A 20,502-nucleotide genomic window follows, 5' to 3' on the forward strand; every position below is an offset into this window, starting at 1 on the left:
GGGCCTGAATTTAACATAAGTGATGGAAAAGCAGACTTTTAGAGGCTCTACAATTCTGATCTTTGACACAAATCAGACCCCAGATCATAATTTAAAATCTGATTTGAGGCAACAGGTGTTTCAATAAAAAGGAAATGGTTCCTCTGGAGAGAAAATGATGTGATTTCCTCCCCTTCTTGGTCTCTCATCATTAGCTAATGTTCTGTTGAAGGATCTGTGCCTTAAAGATAATAATAATTAAACTTCCCCTCAGCATCAGAATACAGTGACATAGCCTTCTGCTTTTTAATGAGTTTGGCCTGGAGGGATATATGCTCCAAATTGAGAAGAAAAAATGCTTTCTATCTCCTAGCAGACATTACAAATTTTGATGTTTTTGCTATTTATCACAAAGATCGCTCCAACCCCCATATAAAGTATTTGGTCTCTGGGACCTTACAATCCTGGTTCCTCAAACATGCTCTCTATCCAGACAGTGCCTTTATTTCTCACCAGAGCCCATGGAAAATGAAAATAAACAGATGCCTACCTGGGGAAATCAACAGTGCCACAGTGGCAAACACACCGTTTCATGAGACTTAACCATAAAATAACGTATTTATTACATGATTACAGATGCTTAAAAGAGAAAAACAAAAAACCCTGCAATACCTCATGGGTGAGGTTCACCGTTTCCTGCAGTGATTTTAGCATTTCTTTGTGCTATAAGTTCAGAAACAAGCTGGACTATTTCAGGATGGCTGAATTTTCCTGTAAGGGAAAAAGATGGATAAAATTAACCACAAGGCCTTTTTTCAACTAAAAAATTGGCAATCCATTTTCTTGCAGCTAAGTAAGGAGTGGGCAGGGGCCGTACTCCGGAAGTGCCCCAGAAGCACACCGAGCTTCAGAGGGCTATCCTTCCAGGGAGTGAAAGGGGGCTAAACACCGTTATTTCTAGGTTTTCTCTCTTGGTCCATCTGATTGGGCCGAGGCTAAGGTTGGGAACACAGCAATGAGGCGCCGAAGCCATGCTATCCTCCCGCTCGCACACTTCCTAAAGCAGCATCTGCACACTTCTGCCGCCGCTGCAGTCATCCAGTGACCTCTCCGAAACATAGTCCTTCAGCAGCAGGAACAGCTTTTCTTTGATGCGTCAGAGACAACTTACTTACTGAACTCAAAGGGAGTTGACTGAGGAAACAGCTTTGGGAATCTCTCAGCCAAGAAGCATTTCTTAGGCACCTGCTCTGGGTCGGGCCCCGCTGAAGTCCTGGGGACCCAAAGGGGGGCCTCGGTCTGATGAAGAAGGCAGCGGGGGGGGGGGGGGGGGAAGGGGAGGAAGGAAGGGGAGGGCACAGGAACACGGTTATAAAGCGCTCTAGAACAGCAGGCCTTTATGAGTGGCTCTGGACGTGACGGGGCCGCTGGAGTTTAGTGAGTAAGGGAGGAGTTCATCCAGAGTCCATCCAGGTAGCTCTGTCACTAGTGACTAATCTATCAGATAGTCTTCATTCAGTTGTTTCAGTTGGGCCTGATGCTTTTGTGACCCCATTTGGGCTGGGTGAAGATACAGGAATGGTTTGCCATTACCTTCTCCAGTTCATTTTATAGATGAGGAAACAGAGGCAAACAGGATTAAGTGACTTGTCCAGGATCACACAGTGAGTAAGTGAGGCTGATCTTGAACTGGGGTCTTCCTGACTCCAGCCCTGTGCTCTCACCACCGTACCGCCTAGCTGCCCACCTTCTTCCCTATGATATCGGGTTTTGTTCTACAGCTTTCTGGTACATTGCTCTGTGAATGCTGGATTCTTTTCTAAGTGTACAAGACGGGCTCTGAAGCCTACTTGATGCCGTCAACCAGGAAGTTTATTGGGGATTGGGACGGACAGTCATGTCACTTTAACCATTTCTGCCACAATGTTGGAACGGAACATGTTGGCCAAATAAAGTTGAAATTTTAACTAAAAAAATACTGAATACTTACTAGGTAGGAGGCAGCCAGGTGGCACAGTGGATAGAATGCGGGGCATGGAATTAGGAAGATGCCTCTTCCTGAGTTCAAATCTGGCCTCAGATATTTATGAGCTGTGTAACCAAGGCAAGTGACCCTAATTTGCTTCAGTTTTCCTCATCTGTAAAATGAGCCGGAGAAGGAAATGGCAAATGACTTCATATCTTTGCCAAGAAAACCCCAAATGGGGTCACAAAGAGTCAGACATGGCTTATTTGTATCAGTATCATGTCTCCAAATGAGGAAAGACAGTAAGTGTTGTACACAACCTAGTCACCTCTACGGTGTTGTGTATGGACCATGTGGGGAATAAAGTATTCGTTGAACTGAAAAAGATCAATATGGTGGTACACAGATCACAGTCTTGTTTTGTTTTAAGGACCGAGGATCTTTTTTAAAAGGAACCACTCCATCTCCCCATCTCCTTGCTCTGACAGCTAGCAAAAACGGACCAGCGGTCTTTCAGAAAATCACACACCTGCAGTTGAGTCATAGAATTCCTGAAGCCTCCCAGGCCTGTTCTCCAGGTCCTCATACTCGGAGGCCTGGAGGATCATTTCACACAGGTCCAGCTGTTTCACAAACTTGGCTTCATCACTGGACTGGTTCTCGTACTCCTAAGCGAGGGGGACAATCAAAACCACATGTTTTCACATTCCTACTGGATTTCTGGGCTCAGTTTGGCTTTGCACACCCAGTGAAAGAGGCAGAACTAAACCCACCCAGCCAGGACATCCAACCACCTCTCCCATCCACCGCACACTGTATTCCAAGAACTTCACAAAGGCATTTCAGAGCTCAGTTGTTAGCCTCCCTTCTGATAAGGACATGCTCAGGGCTCTTTTGACTTCAGATTGGTCTCCTCATCTTTACTTTCATGTCAGATGCCTTCTATTTAATTAGCCTATCTTCCTTTAGGAACATTGTTCTTTTATACACCTAAATAGCATCGGTCTTAATCCTTTTTACTTCAACTTGACATTTCATTTTCATGCTTATTATCTCTCTTTCTCTCTTTACTTAATGTCAAGTTTGTTTGTTTGTTTCTCCCATGAATCCCCCCCCCCCCCCCCCCCCGATCCTACCATATTGGTTTCAATTCAAAGCAAGTCCCTGCTTTGTTTGCTGAGGTTTTTTCCTATATCTGGTTCAATCTCAGAGCAGACAGAGTCAGGAATCAGGACTACTTAATACATGCCTACAACTTGTACACGTTAAAGGCATTAAGAGATGAGGGGCTCTCCTGGCCTTGACCCACTGCTCTGTATTGCGGTTATCTCTGGCAGTATTCCCCACTCCTTTCCCCCTCGAGATCAGATGGTAAACTTCCTAAGAACAGGAGCTATAGCTAATATGAATTTTTTATCTCTCCTATTGACTATCATGAGGTTCTGAACATAGTAGGTACTTAATGATGGTCTTTATTATACCTTTTCCTTCTCTCATCCCCGGGAAGCTGGTGGTGATATGATGTAGGAAGCAAGGTCTGCTTAAGGAGCCCAACCCAACATTCACTGGCATGTCCAATTAGTCAACATAACACATATGCCCTTTTTCTTGCTTCTAATAAGCAAGAAACGGATTCTTGCTTCTAATAAGAGAACACCTGGGGCCACTAGGTGGTATGACAGGTGTACAGAGAGCTTGGCCTAGAGTCAGGAAGGCCTGAGATCAAATTCAGCCGCTGAAACTCACCAGCTGGGTAGTCTTTAACTGGTCACTTTACCTCTGCTTGCTTCAATTTCCTACACTGTAAAATGAGGCTGATAATACAGCATCTATTTTGCAGGGCTTTTATAAGGATTAAATGAGATAATATTTGTAAAGGGCTTAGCAAAGTAGCTGGTGCATAGTAAACACTACATAAATATTAGCTACTATAGCCTGGCTATGACAAAATTCTAGTCTGCAATTCTACCCCTGCTATATTCAGATAATGAATTTATCATGCTTTCTTGGCAGTATGATGAATCAGGCATTACTGAATAGCAGCTTGATTGCTATTATCTACCTTGCTTTTAGAAATGTTCCTGTTTGAAATGTGACCACAATTTCCCCTCAAAAAAGGTGAAAATACTTTTAAAATATAAAATAAATTATATTTCATGTCACTAGTACTTAAATCACTATTCTTTGAAAATGATCATATTCTCTTTTTTTAACAAATTTTTTTTTGCCCCAAGGGTTTTTTAATTTAATCAATTCAAATTCATTTAAACAATCAAAAATTCCTCTGAATATATTTTATTTTGCTTTTCTTTCTAGTTATATATCATTCTCTCTCCCCCATTCTATCAGTAATGACTAGCTCTTTCTCCTCCATTTTTTATCTTTTTCTTTAAAATGGCCTATGATGAGTAATTCTGTATAAATATGTCACACATGAGAAAATGGAGTAATCAATTGAAGATCAATTTCTCCAAAATTTCAAGTGTAAAGATCACTCCAGATATTACATTAAAGCCAAGATTTTGTGCTTCAAAGTTACAGAAAAAAAAATACAGAAAAAACAGATTCTTATTTCTTTCAATAATAAGAATCAGGAAAAGCCTGGGGCAAAATTACAGAGAAGTTTGAACCACCCTTCTTCCCCTCAAGATCAGGAAACAGAATTAAAAGATCCACATCAAGCTAAATATTAACTGTTGACTTAATTTTATACAGGCCACAGGGCAACTGCCAACAGGTAATATCACATGCCTACAGCTACAGGAAATACAGGATGGTTTTAAAGGTCATTAACATAGGAACCATGAAAGATGACAAGATGTCAGTGTTATTTCCTAAAAATAGAGCCCCTATTAAAAATGAGATCTCTTTCAGCCCAGATTACAAATCACAGAACTGTGGCTAAAAAGTATCTGATAGACCAGCAAATCGAATCTCTTCACTTTACAGGGGAAATGCAGAAAGAAATAATGATTTGGCCCAAAGTTATATAGCTAATGTGAGCCAACATTTGAACTCAGGTCTACCTCACTACTAGAGGCCCAATACTCTAATCACTGCAATATACTGTCTACCACAGTAAGATTACCACCAATGGGCACTAGCCCAGGACTGAGGTGGCAGAACAGGTACCACATCAAATGAGGGGAGGGGAGGTTGAGGAGAGATGAAATCCCAAAGAGCACTATTAAGGAGGAAAAGAGGAATGTTACCACTGCGCTTTGCCCCACTAAAGTAGCCATTTTTTGTCAGAGATACATATAAGTAAGTCAAGCATTCCTAAATCAGTGACTGCCTGTAATCACAAACAAGCTTGTAAGACGATGTGACTTAACTCACTATATTACCAATCAAAAAACAGTGAAGATATAAACCAATACATTCAGTAACAACAAAATCTACTTCATCATTTATACCTACTTCCCAGAGGTCATAGATTTCCTTCTTGATGTCTTCTGATAGCAACTGGGTTAACTGCTTCATGGCTTCCTGAAATATTGAACCATAATTTTAAAAGTATGTCCTTATTCTAGCTATTATCCTATACAAGTATGAATGCCAAGAAACAGAGGAGATCCATGCCCTCATAAACTGTTAGAATTGGAAGGGCCCAGGGAGATGGTCTAGGCCAATTATGTCATTTTACAGATAAGAAAAAGCAAGCCCACAAAAGTGAACTGGAATTGCCCGAGTTCCCTCACTGACAGTGGGACTGTGGCGCTGGCCAGACCTCTGATCTCTTGATTCCTAGACCAGTATTCTTTATGTTACACTTGCTTCCCAAAGTAGAGGGACGCTGATGCAAGAAAGGATTTACATTTTGTAATAAGTGCCTTTATATAGGGTAGGCAAATAACGATAGCTATAAACTAAAAACTGTATCTATAACTAATCACCAAGTATTTCTTAAAGAGCTACTATACAATAATACTCTACTAGATAGAATGTATCTAGGGGATTGGGTCATTCATCCAGTCAATAAGCATTTATTTGGCCCTTACTATATGCCAGACACTGTACTAAGTACTGAAAATACAAAAAAGCCCCCCCCCCCAAAAAAAGGGTAGCCTCTTCTTTCGAGACGTTCCTAATCTAATACATGTGAAAACATGCAAATAGCTATGTGCAAACAAGTTGAATACAAGGTAATTAGAGATAACCACAAAGCAAAGACATTAGAATTAAGTGGGGATTGGAAAAGACTTCCTATATGAAGTGAGGTTTTAGTTGAGGCTTGATAGGAAGCCAGGAGATGAGATAGAGAGAATTCTAGGGATGGGGATAGCCTGTAAAAATGCCTGGAAATGGGAGATGGAGTGTTTTATGCAAAGAACAGTAAAGTAGCCAATGTTACTCAATCACAGATTTGGAGGTGGGAGAAGAGTGGAGATTGAGTGTAGCTAGGTTACAGAGTGAGATAAAGTGCCAGGCCTAGAATTGGGAGGCCCTGGTTCAAATTTGGCCTCAGCTGTGTGACTTTGGGTAACTCACGTAATCCCATTTACGTAGCACTTGTCTAGGAGGGAAGGGAGGGAGGGAGGAAGGAAGGAAGGAAGGAAGGAAGAAAGGAAGGAAGGAAGGAACCAGATTATTTAGGACTCAATGCCAAACAGGTGGAACAGGTAGGAGGATGGATGATGAAAATGTAACAAGAAGTTTATATTCAAGGAACTTAAAAATCTAGTTGGGAATGCCAAAAAAAAAAAAAAACCCTAAAGAATAATTATGAACATATTAACAAAATTGAAGAAATGAAAATTTAGATCTTTTGAGATATAAAATAGGTTAATGCCTCTTGAACCCATTTAAACTCTTATGTATATGACTGACTACAGTATGTCCTAATTTTTAAAACTCTCTTAATTGGAATTAAGGTTAGGAAAGATACACCAAAATTTTAGCTGCCCAGCAGTTTTAAATTATTTAGCATTCTTTGTTTGCATTACTACACTTACAAACACATACAAATAACTATTCTTATATGCAAAGGCTATAAATTCCTTGAGGGCAGGGACTATTTCACATTTTGTATCCTAAGGTCCAGCATATTTCCTGGTACACAGTCAGCACTTGATAAATGCTTACTGAATTGGGTTTTTTTCTTCTATAAGCTGAAGAGTTAAAATTAAATGTGTTAAATGGTCAGTGCTATCATAGTTCAGTAACACTTGGGATTTATATTTTCTTCCTCAAAATTGTGTTAGCCCACACTATTGGATCCTCAATAGTTTTTCCCATAGACCCTGTGCCCATATACAGACCTTCTCTCGTCTGTGTTTTTCTTCTTTAGGGATGTTATCTGCAGGGGCTATATCACCAACGATGCACTCTGCCATATCATGAACCAAGGCAAGCCGGACACACCTGACCAGAAATGTCCATTAATTATATAGAATCATATACCCAAGGGACCAAACTGAGGTTACATGGCTTATTTTTCTTCTATTCTCAGAGTATTTAAATGCAAGATGAGTTAAAGTCATAAAGCTAAAATCATAATTTCTCATTTCCATTCAACATACCATATGAATCAAGAGGTTTAATATATGCATCATTTATTAATGAGATGAAACAGAATAATTTTAAAGTTTATTAATATTGCATGTATATATGACCTGGTTTGAGCTCATATGGACTACTTAGCTTTCTCTATTCCCAATGCTACCAACCAGGGCGGTGCTATGGCAATAACCTCCTAACAGATATCCCCACTTCAAGTCTCTCCTCTACAACCCTGAATTGTAAGGCCATTCAAGGTGGAAGGACCTTCAAATCTAGACCATAGTTGAAGAGGAATCAAAAATCTCTCCTAGGTGATCATCCGACCTCCCCATCTTTGGATCTCCAGTGACAGGAAATCAACTCCCTTCTGGGGCAGTCTGGGTCCAAGCAGAATAAATCTAAATCTCTCTCCTAGACAGCCTTTCAAATACTTGTAGATATTACCTGCTCCTTCAAGCCTTCTCGTTTCTAGGTCAATGCCTTTATCCTTATATGTCATGGCCTCCAATCTCAACCACCTTATTCACTATCCTTTCAATGTATTCCACTTTGTCAAAGTCTTCCATAAACCAAATAATTGTCTAGACCAGATGTCCTCAACCTTTTTGAGTATGATAATCCCCTTTTAACATAAAAATAAACTGAGAATTCAATAACTTTTAAATGAATCTGTATTTTATTAATATTGAGTATGTACAAACATTTGATAAACAGCAATGCACATACATGTGTAAGACCTTTATTAATTCTAAAAAGATATTCTTGTTTGTTTCTCACATTGCATATCTTGATAAAATTTAAAAAAATCAAAATGACAATGCTTAAGGCATCAAGATGGCTCAGTGGACAGAGAGCTAGGCCTAGAGATGAGAGGTCATGGGTTTAAATTTGACCTCAGTAGCTGCCCAGGTATATGGCCCTGGTCAAGTCATTTAATTCTAACTGCCTAGCCCTTACCACTCTAATGCCTTGGAATTGATACTCAGTATTTATTCTATGACAAAAGGTAACAAAAATGATGATATTTGCTATGTATGGAGTCAGGGAATCCTTGAAATAATTCATAACCCTAAGGATCCATGGTCTACAGGTTGGAACATTGTGCTCTAGATGTGGTTTGACCAGGGCACAGTACAAAAAGACAATCGCATTACTTAACTGTAATATTATGCCTCTACTGAAGCAACCTAAGATCATATTAGCTTTTAGGACTACCATGTGACATTACTGACTCTTTGAGCTAAGAGTCCATTAAACTCCTCTCCCGCCATCTATTTTTTTCCTACACAAATCGCTCTCTAAGTCACATCAACCCCAATCCATATGATACATTAACCTACCCCTTTTCCCATTGAATATATAAGGAATATAAGGTCCAGAAAGGCTAAGTAATTTGGCCAAGGACACAAAACTGTTTAAAGTACACTCCAAAGCCAAGCCCTCCTGACTCCACATTTAATGCTCTTTTCACTAGGCCACTGCCTCTTTTAAAGCCCTACAGAACTTTTTATGTATTCATAATAAATTGTTCTAAAGCCTGTCCAGATCCCACGTATCTTTGTATCACGTATACATTTGATAGCTATACCAGCTCTGCTATCTTCCAAGTCATTAATACAAATATTAAGCAGCATAAGGGACAGCTCCCTGAGACATTTACAATACACTGAGTTAATATTGATTCATTCATGACCGACCTTTTGTGAACAATCATTCCACAAGACCATAACCTACATTTCTATATCTTGTCCACAAGGATAGCATAAGAGAACCTGCCTTCTTTCCTGCCTTCCTCTTTTCTTTCCTTCTCTGTTTTTTTTTCCTCTTCTTCTTCCTCCTTCCCTTCAAGTTTTCCTTCTTCCTCTCCTTCCTTTCCTTAGTCTTCAGTCTTACAATACTTTCCCCATTCTCTATGATCTCTGAAAATTCACTACAGCTCATCAATCATCAATTCTTTTTCACTACCCTTTTAGGTTGCTTATCTGAGACTAGTGCCGGGAACACATTAAGGGCAGCAGGTAGGTAATGCATCTTGTTTTATCTTGGTTTTAATACTATTAACCATCTTTGTTTTTATCCATGTGAATCCAAACAAAATCTACCTTGTTAGAGAAAGCAGAAAGTTCTCCTCGTCATCTGTAACCTTCATTCCAAGCACTTTTTAAAAATCTTCCTCTTGCTCCAATGCAGCTTTTAAAAAGCCCTTTTTGTTGTCCCTTGTATTCATCACTAACCTCAATGTATTCTGAGTTTTAGCATGTCACACCCCATTCTTAAGGGTAGTGCTATCTATCTATATATTCATCCTCATTTACAAATCTTCAAAGCATGTCTTCCTAAAACCTAAGTTAGTGGATGAAATTCTTACACATTCATAGAGGTCTATATAGTTCCTCATTTTTTCTTCTTCAAAACTCTATCTTCCAGACAAAATAATATTTCTGATATCCAAGTCAGACTATATCACCTCAACCCAAAATAAAAAGTTTCAGTGACTCCTTTGTCTATAGGACAAAATACTCTTTACCTTTGAACTTAAGCCTCTTCCACAATCTGGCTCCAACCTTTTCCAGGCCTGATTTCAAGTTCTATAACTTTTAAAGAAACTGAACTACTAGTTATTGCCAATTCTTATTCTGTACTCTGCTTTTTATTTTACCTCCTATTCTATTGAGAAAATAGAGATCAATGGCACACCAGAAAGGGCATAGGAAGAGTAGAGGATAAAGGAATGGGAGGACTACCTGGCTCTGCTAGGTATGAGCTTTGTGACCTGGGACAAATCACTTTATGTCTCTCTCTACCTCAGTTCCCGCATGTGCAAAAAAATGAGGATGTTGGACTAGATGACCTCTAATGTCATCCCTTCCAAATCTAAATATGTGGTCCTCTGATCTCCTATGCCATACTTCCATATTCCTTTGTTCTAGTCTCGGAGGGAGTCAAAGCCCTTCTTTCCAAGACTAATCCCTCTTATGTTCTTGATCCTATCCTATCCTTTTTCCTCTGGGAGTTTACCCCTTTATTCATTCAGTCATGCTTGCTCTTTCATCTTTAGTCTTTCAATAGCTGCTTTTTGCTGCCTAGAAATATACCCAAATATTTCCCATTCTTAAAAGCCATCAACAAAAAATTTTAAAAAAGAAACCCTTACATTTGATCCTGCCATCCTTTCAATCTATTGTTCTCCATCTCTTCTTTCAAAGAAAGAAAGTAGTCTTCTATAGCTAAAAGGGTCAACCTTTGAGTCATCCATGTATACAACTTCTGAGTTATCCTTGATTCTTCACCCCCTCCTAGCTCCCCCACCACCACCACATAGTCCCCCAGCTACGATATCCAATCAGTTGCCACATTGATTCTATTTCTATATCTCTTTTATCCATTCACTTCTCTTTTCTCACAATTACAAGTCCAGTTCAGGCCCTAATCATCTCCTAATAGGCCTACTGCAATAGTAGCATAATTAACTTTATTGTTTCTGGTCTTTTCCTCCAAAGGAAATTCACTAGGCAGATTAGCAACTGTTCTGCAACTACAGTGTACTGAAGTTTCCCATAGCAATGGAATGTTAAGTTACTGTCCCAAATTCACATAGATAGTATGTGTCAAAAGTGAGCATACAGGTATTTCTTGTGGACATTTATTCAGGGCCCACCAAAAGGTAGAACCATGCCTACTTGCTTCTGACATTAAATAATACTTTAGACCTTCCTAAGTGCGAACATAGTTTTTTGACTCTTGGCAGGAGCCTTCCCCATGTCTCTGATACCAAATGATGTAGAAATTGGCTCTACCTGTTCTGAGACATTGGATATTTTTCCTCATAAGAATTTTCTTTGCTTAAGTAATTAAATGAATGAGATGAAGGCCTCAGTTTTGAAAACGGGTATACCTTGAGAACAGGAATTGTTTCATTCTTTGCATTTGTATCTTCAGGGCCAAGTAGTGTCTGACACACATCAGACACTAAATAAATATTTGTTGATAGAATGATTAATTCCCCATCATTATACAGTAATACTATTGACCTCAATGAAGTTCAAATTGCTCACCTGTCTTTATTAAGATGCTTATCTTCAGTTACAAAAGCCATGATAGCCATTCTGTACATATGATCTGATACACTTTCTGGCTTCTCAACATTTCTGTATACCCAGCCTGTCCGAGGCACTCTCTGGTCAATGAAATCAAATAAATAAATTAATTAAAATCAATTAGTCATCACTAATCATGTCATGGTGGGATAAACAATTAATATATTTGAAAGCACTTGATATAAACATACGATCATATATTAAGAACTGGAAGGGACCTTATAGGCTACCCAATTCAGTTCTCTCTTTAGAGATGAGGAACTGAGACCTAAAGAATTTATATGATATCAGTGAAGATGACAATTATGTTATCACTGCCTGGCCACAGTTAGCACTTAATAAATGCTTGTCCCTTTCCACTTCTGCCTTAAATGGCTTGTCAAAGGTCATACAAGTAGCAAGTATCAAAGCTAGAGTTTGAACATAAGTCCTCTGATTCCAAAGCCAGCCCTCTATGGCATTGCCCCTAATGACATTAAAATACTTAATTTTTCACAACCCTCTGACCAATTAAGTCCACTTCAGATTTAAAGAAACAAAGCTATAATTAAAGCTCTAAAATTGCCCTCTGCCTTTCTCTATTCTTCAGTATTCACCTGTATGCTGGCCCCTGAACAGCTGTCTAAAAAATTCCAAATCTGCCCATAAAATCCTCTTATTATGTTCTCATCACTCCCTTAAGCTGCTGTCCTCTGTCTCTTCATTTCAACAGTCAAACTCCAAGAAAAAGTCATCTAATTCCATTGCTTCTACTTTCTTTCCTCTCACTCATTTAAGTCCTTTGCAATTTGGTTTTGGACCATACTCAAGTCAAATTACTCTCTCCAAAGTTACCAGTGATCTCTTAATTTCCAAACCTAATTGTCCTGGTCTGCATCTTTTTCAACCACTGGGAAGCCTTTGACATAGTGACCACCTTCTCTTCCTGGGTGCTCTCTCCTCTGAATTTTCAAGACACTCTGGGAGTTTCTTCTCAATATTCTTTCCAGGATCCTAATCCCAGCTCCACCCTCTAAATGTAAGCATAACTCAAGGATCTGTTCTAGGTCTATTCTTTCTTTCTATATTCTCTTTCTTGATCACAGCAGCTCCTTTGGAATCAATTATCACCTTTATTCAGATGATTCACAGATAACATAGATACGTTTATTGGTGGCTCTCTATATAAATGTAGATCTGTGTCTATCTATAGATCTCTCTAGGTGTAGGTAACAGATATAGCTATCACTACATCTATATCTCTATCTATCACCAGCCCTAATCCTTCTTCCAAGGTCCAGGTCTGTACCAAAAATTTCTTTTGGATATTTCCAAATGGATGCCCTATAGGCATCTGAAACTCAAAATGTCCAAAAAATAATTATCTTCCCTCAAAAAACTCATTCTTCTCCCAAATTTTCCTCTCTGTGTCTAGGATAAAGTCTATCTCCAGTCACCTGGGTTTGCAATCTCATTGTCATTTTCCACTCTTCAATCTCCCTTACCACCACCCCCATATTCAATTAGATGCCAAGTCTTGTTAACTCCACCTCCAAATAATCTCTCATATTCAACTACTTTTCTCTTCTTAGTCACCATTCTGTTTCAGTACCTTATTCCTACTTTCCTTCCTTCCTTCCTTCCTTCCTTCCTTCCTTCCTTCCTTCCTTCCTTCCTTCCTTCCTTCCTTCCTTCCTTCCTTCCTTCCTTCCTTCCTTCCTTCCTTCCTTCCTTCCTTCCTTCTTTCCCTTTCCTTCCCTTTCTTTCTACCCTTACCTTCTGTCTTAGTATAAATTCTAAGACAGAAGAGTGGTAATGGCTAAGTAATAGGGGATCAGTGACTTGCCTGGACTCGCACAGCTAGGAAGTGTCTAAGGCCAAATTTGAACCCAGGTTCTCCCTACTCCAGGCCTGGTGCTTTATCTACTGTATTACTTAGTTGCCTCCCCTGCTCCCACAATTACTTCTTATTCATAATATTGCAATCGCTTCCTAATTGAATTTCCTACTCTGTCTCCTCTCCAAAACATCTTCTGCAGTTATCAAAATCATTTTCCTAAAACACAGGCCTGACTATGTCATTCCCCTTGCTTAATTAACCCCAATGGCTCCCTGTTACCTCTGAGAGCAAATACAGCCTCTATTACATTACATTTAAACCACTTTATAATCTGGCTCTAGCCAATCATTCCAAGCTTATTAGAAGTTTCTTCTTCATAAGTTTCCTATTTCAGGCCAGATGGACTACTTACACATGACATTTCATCTTTCTCCACTCTTCTCTCTACCTCTTAGAATTTCTAGCCTTTTTCAAAGGTCCACACAAATCCTCCAATTGGGGTATTTCCTGATACCAGATAGAAAGTAATGTCCTTAACAGCAAAGTTTTTTTTTCCTTTTTCTTTGTATTCCTACCACTTACAATAATGTCTGACAGAACAAAGTAGGCACTTCATCAATGTTTATTGATTTATAAATTATATATAATTATGTATTAAAATAATAATTATATATAAATATAATGTAAATGATATATAAACATTATAAATACTGATGACAAAAAGTAAAATAACATTGGGGTTGGCCTGATGTCAGTGTCACAAGTAGTCCAGGTCATACAGCTCAAGTCAGAGCTTCTGCAGAAAAGGCCTCTGTACAAATTCTTGTGGGATATTAGAATAAGAAAGCATGGTAGATCTGGAGTCACCAGATATGGCTTTGAATCTTTTCTCTTCTACTTATTATCTGTGTGACTCTGGAAACATACCTTGACATCTCTCAGCCTTAATTTCTTCCTCTGTAAGGAAAATTGACCTAGATAACTTTTAAAGTTCCCTCCAGCTATGATTCTATGGGTGACCTATTGAAAAGACATTATTTTGATTTTGCAGTAAGAGGTACTGTTAACTCTTTTACTTGTTAGTAAAATACAAATATCCCAAATGAAGATGACAATCATATTCCAAAACGTTGGGCTCTTGACTTTATTCACTATATGGATTGTACAAGGCCATTGTTAATATCAGTTTAGCTCTGAGGTTTTAAAAGCTCTTTCAGGGCAGCTGGGTAGCTCAGTGGATTGAGAGGCAGGCCTAGAGATGGGAGGTCCTACATTCAAATCTGGCCTCAGACACTTTTCAGCTGTGTGACCCTGGGCAAGTCACTTAACCCCCATTGCCTAGCCCTTATCACTCTTCTGCCTTGGAACCAATACACAGTATTTATTCCAAGATGGAAGGTAAGGGTTTATGAAAAAAAAATTTTTTTTAAAGTTCTTTCAGAAATTACAGTGTTAAAGACCATTCTCTTCAAGGAGAATCGTTTTCTCCAAACCAGAAATCCTAGTGAAAAACAATCCTGTGTCAGACACCTAGTAAACATAAGAAAGTATCTTCTTGTCTTTGCTAGATATCCTGACACAGGACTAATTCTACCTACTTTCTCTCCTCCCTCCAGTATAAGAGAACTCCCTGATGTGGAAACTCTGTACATAGATGCAGAATGACTTGTCTGATGACACCTGGCTGGCAAGCAAGGCAAAAGGCTTGGCCCCAGTTGTTCAGCAGAGGGCAGGTGGGAACCTGAGCAGCAGCAACAGCTGTGGAAGCCCCAGCAGCTCCAACTAGTCTTGGCAAGTTTCTCAGGGACACTTGAAGGTAAAATGCCTCAACTCATCTAAGGAGAGGTCAGCTGAGACAGGAACAGAAAACAAGCCTTCCTGCCTCCCAACTAAGCTCTCTAACCACTACTCCAAAGCTCTGCATAACTAGGTCATTAACACATTTTCCAGGATCCGAGGTCAGGACTGGAAACTTAAATGCCACTGAGTCCAAACCCCTCATTTTACAGATAAGAGAACTGAGTTACAAAGCAATTTCACACTAGGTCTTTCCTGATTCCCCAACTGCTAGTTCTCTCTCCTGAATTATTTTGCATTTAACTACTTTGTATATGTATTTTACTATACAAAGATAATATACTTTATGCATTTTATATCTGGTGATTTTATATATTTAGATATAGATCTATAGTATAAATGCATATGCATACAATATATTTACATGTTTGTACATGAATATATAGATACACATAGAAATATATGTTTATGTATTTACTATAAATACTTCTGTTGTAATTTTTATAAGTGCTTGATTCCTCCATTGGAATATAATATGCTCAATGTAGGTAGGTAGTTTTTTTCATTCTTTGTTCTGGCATCCCCAACACGGAGGACATTGTCTGGCACTGAGTTGAACTTTAATACTTTATAATCATCTATATTATATCTATATGAATTGGTACTATCTTATTTTTATGATTAAATCATTCACTTTGTACATGAAGCGGGATATGAAACCAGATCTTCCGATTTTCATTGTCCACTACTCCTTCCACAATGAGATGCTGCCTTTCAGCTTCTCTGAATTTCTAAACCACTTGCTACCACAGCAACCAGGGACCGATTACTTCCTGTGACTCTCTTCTTCCCTCTACCGCCCAGACTGAAGCACTGCAGCTCTGTAGGGCTAAGCCTGGGAGAAAGGCGCGACTTCCTCTCAAGTCCCAGTTTCCACACTGGCCTGGCCTCTGGGTGCCATGGGAACAGCACCTATGTCCACTTCGCCCCGCCCCGGCATTTCCAAGGCATCGCAGGCTGAGCAGCGAGCCCCAGGGAGTAAGGACCAGGCCTGGCCCAGGAGCGCATGCGTGCGCCGCCTCGGCGCTCTCAGCCAAGCGAGGGAGAGGATAGGGGCGCGAATTTGAAAGAGTTGTGGGGCTCTGAAGCGGGGTAGGACCTCACTAGCCTTCAGGATCCCCAGCCAACAGGACGTCTGCAAGCTCACCTTGAGCTGGCCCACCAGCCGCAGGAACTGGAGCAGGCTTCGGGTCCCGCGGCTACCGCCGCCGCCGGCAGAAGCCATGGGACTCGCTGGCTGGCCGGCTTCTGTCGCTCAGTTTTCACGTGGCGTCCGCAAGCTCCTCCCCCCTCAACCCCCTACGGGGCAGCAGGGGCTCCTACCGGCCTTTCTGCGTGGGCATCAGGGGTCACCTACCATCTTCCGGAGTTTTCAGAAACCATTTTTTGTTCCAAGTAAGAGCATTTTCTGCCTTTCCCAGTGTATCTACAGTAGATACGGAGGCAGGGAATATTGACTGTATCCGACACTGGGCTCTGGCTCTACTCTGGGGATGCCTTAAGGTCCTGGCTACTTCTATTAGACAGAGACAGAATTGTAATTGTGAATGTTCTCAAAATCAGTTTCCACAAATTCCAAAGCCCTTAACATTTTATATTATACTTAAAAAAAGTTAAAATGTGGGTTTTTTCCAAACATCAAATGCTATAATCCAAAATGGGGGTGTGGTTGGGGGGGTGGGATGGGAATCCTGTAAGGAAAATAGTGGTAGGTTGTTGGAATAGAGTACAGAGAAGAAAAATATTCAAGAAAGTTTCATACAGTGATTTATCAAAAGTATATCCCAATGATTTATTCTGTATGATAAAATACATTATACCATATGCAAGTTTAGAATTATATCATTGATATTCTAACAGTTTTACAACCCACTTTGTCCACTTTAAAAAAACAAAACCAAACCATGTTATACTTAGCCTGTGATGTGTCTGTACCAGAATTTTAATTATAAAATGCTAACCTGGTTCAAAATGCTGATTTAGTTTGTACAAGCAAACATGGTATTTATTTTTTGCTGCCACAACTTCTGAAAGGTTTTGCTGTAACACTTGAATTGGAGAACAGCAAGGGATAAGTCCTGACATTTAACAGATGAGAAAACTGAGGCTGTGATTGACTAGTGTCCACACTAATGAAATGTACTGTGTACACCAAATTTTTTATATGATCTTGTAGTCTAGAACTAACCTTCCTAAGCAAGTTTCTGGAAGACAGTTTTGTTTTTTTTAACCAACATTTAGTTCTATAAGGGATATTGGCATTTTAAGCTCTTTATCTGAAGGGTGTCACCTGAAATGTGGTGTTGAGGGGGAATCAGCAGAGATATAATCAGTAACACCTAGATTTAAGTTAAAATTTCCAGGTTGGTTTAAACATAAAAGACAACATACTCAAATTTGTCCGTTTTAATAGGATTTGCAAAGCATGTACAAAGCATATTTCCTGCCTGGTTCCTGGCCAATACATGGAACTTTGGAAACTGGTTTCCAGCCAGCTTCAGAGGATGTCATGACAAATAGTTTTCCATTTGGTTCTAGAGGCTAACTTAGAAATGAGCCATAACAGGCAAAAAAAAAAACTTCATGGTAAACATTTGTAGAGTGACTTTGGTGTTTGGGAGACCCAGAAATCTAAGCTCCATCTCTGGTGAGAGCTGAATGGCAGGCAATAGGAGCAGCCAACAGAAAGGATACATGGAAGCAACTATAGCCTGATGTGAAAAAAACTGTCACCTGTGGGTTGGCAACAATTTCAAGTTTTGAAATCCTCTCATGGCAATAGAGAAGTTCTGACTGTGGACTTAAAAGAGGCAGGAATTTTTGGAACTCAAGCTACTGTCCCCTCAGAGAACTAGTAGCTAATGAAGCAGCTGATGATACAATGGACCCAGAAAAACCCGAGTTCCTATCTGGCCTCAGACCCTGAATTATTAAACTTCTGTTTGCTTCCGTTTCCATGACTCTCAAATAGGGATAATAACAGTACTTACCTCCTTACGTAGTTGTTGTAAGGATCAAATGAGATAATATTTATAAAAAGCATTTAACAAAGAGTAGGCACTATATAAACGCTTATTTCTCCACCCCCTTTTCCTTCTTTTCCTCCTATCATCAAGATCCCATTACATTTAGAAATTCGGGGTAAGAGCACTAAACCTCTTAAGCCAAGGATTCAATTTTTGTATGATGCACCAGCTAATATAAGATAAGCAATTCCTAATAAGTTGTTGATGTTCAGTCATATCAAACTCTCCATAACACCATTTGAGGTTTTCTTAGCAAAAACATTGGAGTGGTTTTGTCATTTCCTTCTCCTGCTCATTTTACAGATGAGGAACTAAGATCAACAGATTTAAGTGACTTGCCCAGGATCATTCAGCTAGTGTCTGAGACTGGATTGAATCTCAGGTTTTCCTGACTCCAGACATGATGCTCTATCCCCACTGAGCCTCCTAGCTGCCCTTATTATTAATATAGCCAAATATAGTTTTTAAATGATTAATATGTTTGTTTTCAATTACATTTTGCTCCTGTGTTACATGCCATTCACTAATATTGATGTTTTTCATTATTTATGAAATGCTATGTTATTCTATAATGCTCTTCATATACCGCTTATATATTTCAGTAAATATCTTGTTATATTTGTATCTACTATATATGTTCTATTACTACCTGTGTGAGATATATTTTTCTCACATAAAATATTATTTAGAGATATTAATTTCTATTTCTAATAATATTTTATCATGAATGAAAATATTTACTTTCATTTCTTTAGGTATTCCTTTTTTTTAGTTTAACCCTTACTTTGACACAGAAGGGTAAAGGCTAGGCAAATGTGATTACATGACTGGCCCAGGGTTATACAGCAAGTGAGTATCTCAGATCAAATTTGAACCCAGGTCCTCCCAACTCCAGCCTTGGTGCATCATTTATTGAGCTATCTATCTATCTATCTATCTATCTATCTATCTATCTATCTATCTATCTAGATATATAGTCTTGAATGAGAAAACTTTATTTTGTAATGATCTAATATAAATGTAGTGAGTATGCTCTGGGCTACTATCTCAAAGTCTGCCTCAATTACTTCTCCCACTGACTGCCCAAACCCAGAGTCCTAGGAGTACCCTGAAAGGTAGAGGAGAGTCTCTTAACTAACTTTCCTCCAAGGTCCCACTTAGCCTTGTGCCTGGATTATATGGTAAATAACTAGCCCTGTTGTTCCATTTCAACATTAGCTTTTACAAAGAGATCATTTTGAAAACATAGCAAAAAACAAAAGTATATACTTTTCCTCTAAGTACCTCTTTAGGGGTTAGGGACATTCTCCCTCTTCCCACCTTTGTCTCTAGAGGAGAAAGCTTCCTCTTAACTTAGTTTATGCAGAGTATAAGTCCCACCAAATTCATATCCAGATGTAGTATGTCTGCTGGCTGAGTCACTGGCTCAATGACAGCTCCCCAATTGGGTCGGGACAATTGCCCCTTGCTCTATAGGCCAATGATCCTGATTGAGTTGGCCGCAAAGCCTGCTGCAGGGGTGACAGCAGCACTCCTTCACCTAATAGAAAAGAATGAGTATCAAGGCAGGCAAGGAAACCAATCCTCCATTCACAGCCTTCCTTGGCCTAATGAGAAGCCCTAAAGTCTTTGTTCTTAACAGATTTTTCTCTCACTGGACACTGTCAGTGAAGGAGTCAAAATCAGACCAGAATAGCCAAAGAAACTAGTCTGAGGATGACTTGGCTTTTTTTTTTTCATGTTTCTGCAGTCAAAGAGCCTCCTGTGCTCCAAAACAAGTTACAGAATGTCTATATAGGATCCATTGTCTCTAAGGCATTTCTATTGCATGCCTTATGGAAGGAGATATCATCAGAGGTGCTCTGCACAGGTGTCAGACTCCCAGTCATAATAATTATATAATTAATTATATATCATTCTAGACAATACTTAACTTTTCTCCTATATACTATTTGCACATCCACTCCTATTCTGAATTTTTAATTTGCGGAAGATTATAAATGTTCCCTAGGGATAGAGTAAGATTCAAACGTGTATATTTGGTTGCTGATAGGGAGAGAAAAGATCATTCGCATAAGGACATTTTATACAAATCCGTTTGAGTGAGTAGCAGAGGTCTTCTGATAAAATGTTGAGAGACGAAGACTTCTGAGGCCCTAAGAGAGGGCAGCCCCTCAGAAAAATGTATTGAGAGAGTCTGGACTAAATCAGAGTACTTCCCAAGAATGACAGCAAGACGTTGTCATTCATAGGCTC

At 39.4% G+C, this 20,502-nt stretch overlaps 1 protein-coding gene across 1 annotated transcript; it reads right to left on the reverse strand.

Moving 5' to 3' along the window:
- Positions 1-578: 578 nt before the first annotated feature.
- HDDC2 (HD domain containing 2) lies at positions 579-16,524 on the reverse strand. Its single transcript, XM_001380075.4, has 6 exons — positions 16,368-16,524; positions 11,503-11,624; positions 7,207-7,309; positions 5,366-5,434; positions 2,475-2,613; positions 579-750 (listed from the first exon to the last, which is right to left on the reverse strand). Exons 1-6 carry the CDS (start codon positions 16,443-16,445, stop codon positions 653-655), a joined length of 609 nt encoding a protein of 202 aa, XP_001380112.3. The 5' UTR covers positions 16,446-16,524; the 3' UTR covers positions 579-652.
- Positions 16,525-20,502: the final 3,978 nt, after the last annotated feature.

Source organism: Monodelphis domestica, chromosome 2 (assembly GCF_027887165.1).
Source record: "Monodelphis domestica isolate mMonDom1 chromosome 2, mMonDom1.pri, whole genome shotgun sequence".
NCBI lineage: Eukaryota > Metazoa > Chordata > Mammalia > Didelphimorphia > Didelphidae > Monodelphis > Monodelphis domestica.